Genomic DNA, 2500 nt, shown 5'->3' on the forward strand with positions numbered 1-2500 from the left:
CCAATCTCACTGTCCAAAATGAAACAAAATGCAAAAGGGTCAACCCCACAGGTGGTCACTACGTGCCTTAGCTGGGCAGGCATAGTTGTAGTAGTTGTGTTGTTTTGACCATATTCCATGAGTATACGGACATGTCTAAGGTTTCGACAAGATGGGTCCTCCCCAAAACTTTGGTGCTCAGAATCGACACCAGAGAGGGGCCTCAAGTCGTGAGCTGCTTGACCTGTATGAAACCGATCCAGCCAACTTTCTTTCCCGTCTGTTTACTGGGGATGAAACATGGATTCATCACCGAGACCCCAAGTCCAAGTTGGAATCTATGCAATGGAAACACAAGACGTCTTCATCCGCCAAGAGATTCTGAAAGCAATAGTTGGCCGGAAAGGTGATGGCCTCGATTTTCTGGGATGACCAAGTGATTCTGCTGATTCACTATATGTTGCGTAAAACAAAGATCACATGTGACTATTATTCTAGCCCGATTCGAAAATTGCACAACGACATGAAGGAGAAACAGGAGGAAATGTTGACTAAAGGTGTGTTCTTGCTCCAGGCCAATGTGCCAGTCACCAAGGCCCTTGTTGCACAAACAGCTATTGTGACTGTGGTTTCGAGCAAGTCAACTACTATACTCACACCCAAAACTTGGCTCCGAGTGACTACTATCTATTTTGAAAATTGAAGTGCCACCTGCGTGGTTGTCGTTTTGTGGATGATGAGGAGCTCACAGAGGCTGAGGCCTGGTTTGATCAGCAACCAGAATACTTCTATAAAACTGGCATCACAAGCTTAAAGGGCAAATGGAGTAAATGCAATGGAGTCAGTGGCCATTACATCAAAAAAAATAAAGTGATAGTTGTTTGTCATCTGCAGTAAAATTTGTCTCAATTTTAAAAGATTTCAATCGCTCCTTGTAGATACAGATAGACACAAAGAGAGAGAGGAGCAAGTGGAAGAAGGTTTCTGGGGTGGTTTATGATCGATAGATTCTGGTTATGTCGAAGGCAAAGATTGACAGAACAGAAAATACTGGTCTCATTATGGAGATGAGTCATGGGCATTGAGTGAGAAAGAGGAGTGATTGCTGCAGAGGAAAGATGTAATTGCTGAAATGGCTGATGTGGATCTCTCCAAGAGAACGGAAGAGAGATTAGGATATCAGGAGGTGAGCAGAAATAAAGGATACAAGCACAAAGGCATGAGAGGCAGGTCTGCATTGATTGGGTGCATCTGCTCAAGAGCGAGAAAATGATGTGGTCAGGCAGCCCCTTTGATATTGATTCATTTAGCAGGAGGAGAAAAGGAACACCAAAATGAGGAGAAATAAAGAGGTAGAGACAAACATGAGATAGCTGGGAATGCATAGAGAGGAGACTCACGATAGAGGGATATGAAAAGGCAAACTCATGCAGCTGCCCCTACAAAAAAGGTGGGAATAACTGGGTCATTAAGGCAGTGGTAGTAGTAGTAGTAGTAGTAGCATAGTAGTAAAATAGGACAGAAATGTGTGCTGGGCGGTGGTGGAAATCAGGGATGTGTGAGCAGGTATGAGAGGTGAAAGAGCTGGTAGGAAGATGTGGGGAAGAAGGCAAACAGAAACCTTAGTCACAAGCAGACCTTGAGGGGATGAAGTAAGTGGTTAACAAGGTGAAAACAAAAGCAGTGCAAACTTACTCTGCTGTCTCCGAGGTTGGCTATGTAGAGGACATCATCCACAACAAGGACACATGTGGCCGTTGAACCATCTTTCCAAACAGGCTTTCTGAAGACCAAAACATGATCATTTCAACAAAAGATCTTTCATTAGCTGTTACATTCTATATCTCCTTCTCCATAACCATCTTTATGGATTCAAATTTATACCAATCATGCAAGCTAAACATCAACAACACAGCGCAAAGCCATTACTTACTGACTGGAAGCCTGTTTCAGAAAATCCTCATCAGTCTTCTTGAAGGTGTCAACAAGACATTTCTTGATTTCCTTCTCCAAATTAGCCACCTCTCCTGTTTTGTGCAATAAAAAAGAAAGATATGATACTCTTATAAACAAAGTTAAATATGGAAGTCAAGCCGAAAATCAACAAAGTATTCAAACAATATTTGCATGAAAATACAACGTAATGACTTCGACTCGGAAAGTTTCGGCTTTTTTGGAGAAGCAAGGTATTGAGTAACTCGCACAAGAAAACTAGATATCTGCGATCACAAAGTGATCACCAAGGCTAAGCCTCGCCCGGCACCCACGATCCAATGATGGCCATATTTTTTCGGTCCGCCATATGACCAAGACCTTCAACATTTAGGCAGAGAGTGTGAATTAAGAAAATGTGTCCCAGTCTACAATCTATCCATAAAACTCAGCATCATGAAAATCAGAGGAAAATATTCAACTTATGATCAAAAAGGTATTTTTCATTCGTTCGGTCACAAAAGTAGGTCAAGGACACAAAACAAATATCAGGTGCACAACATCAATGAAGATCTACTATTATGATGCA

At 42.1% G+C, this 2500-nt stretch overlaps 1 protein-coding gene across 1 annotated transcript in view; it reads right to left on the minus strand.

Annotated features, from left to right (window-relative positions):
• The window catches only part of ILKAP (ILK associated serine/threonine phosphatase), a 93990-nt gene that overhangs the window by 34506 nt on the left and 56984 nt on the right, over nucleotides 1-2500 (minus strand). Inside the window, exons 6-7 of the mRNA XM_085860241.1 lie at nucleotides 1913-2006; nucleotides 1675-1762 (exon numbers count right to left, since the gene is read on the minus strand). Of these exons, the coding sequence (XP_085716367.1) occupies nucleotides 1675-1762; nucleotides 1913-2006 (182 nt within the window). The remainder of the gene's footprint in view (nucleotides 1-1674; nucleotides 1763-1912; nucleotides 2007-2500) is intronic.

The sequence above is a fragment of the Eptatretus burgeri genome, chromosome 16 (assembly GCF_056783735.1).
Source record: "Eptatretus burgeri isolate ZD-2024b chromosome 16, Ebu_testis_v1, whole genome shotgun sequence".
Taxonomy (NCBI): domain Eukaryota; kingdom Metazoa; phylum Chordata; class Myxini; order Myxiniformes; family Myxinidae; genus Eptatretus; species Eptatretus burgeri.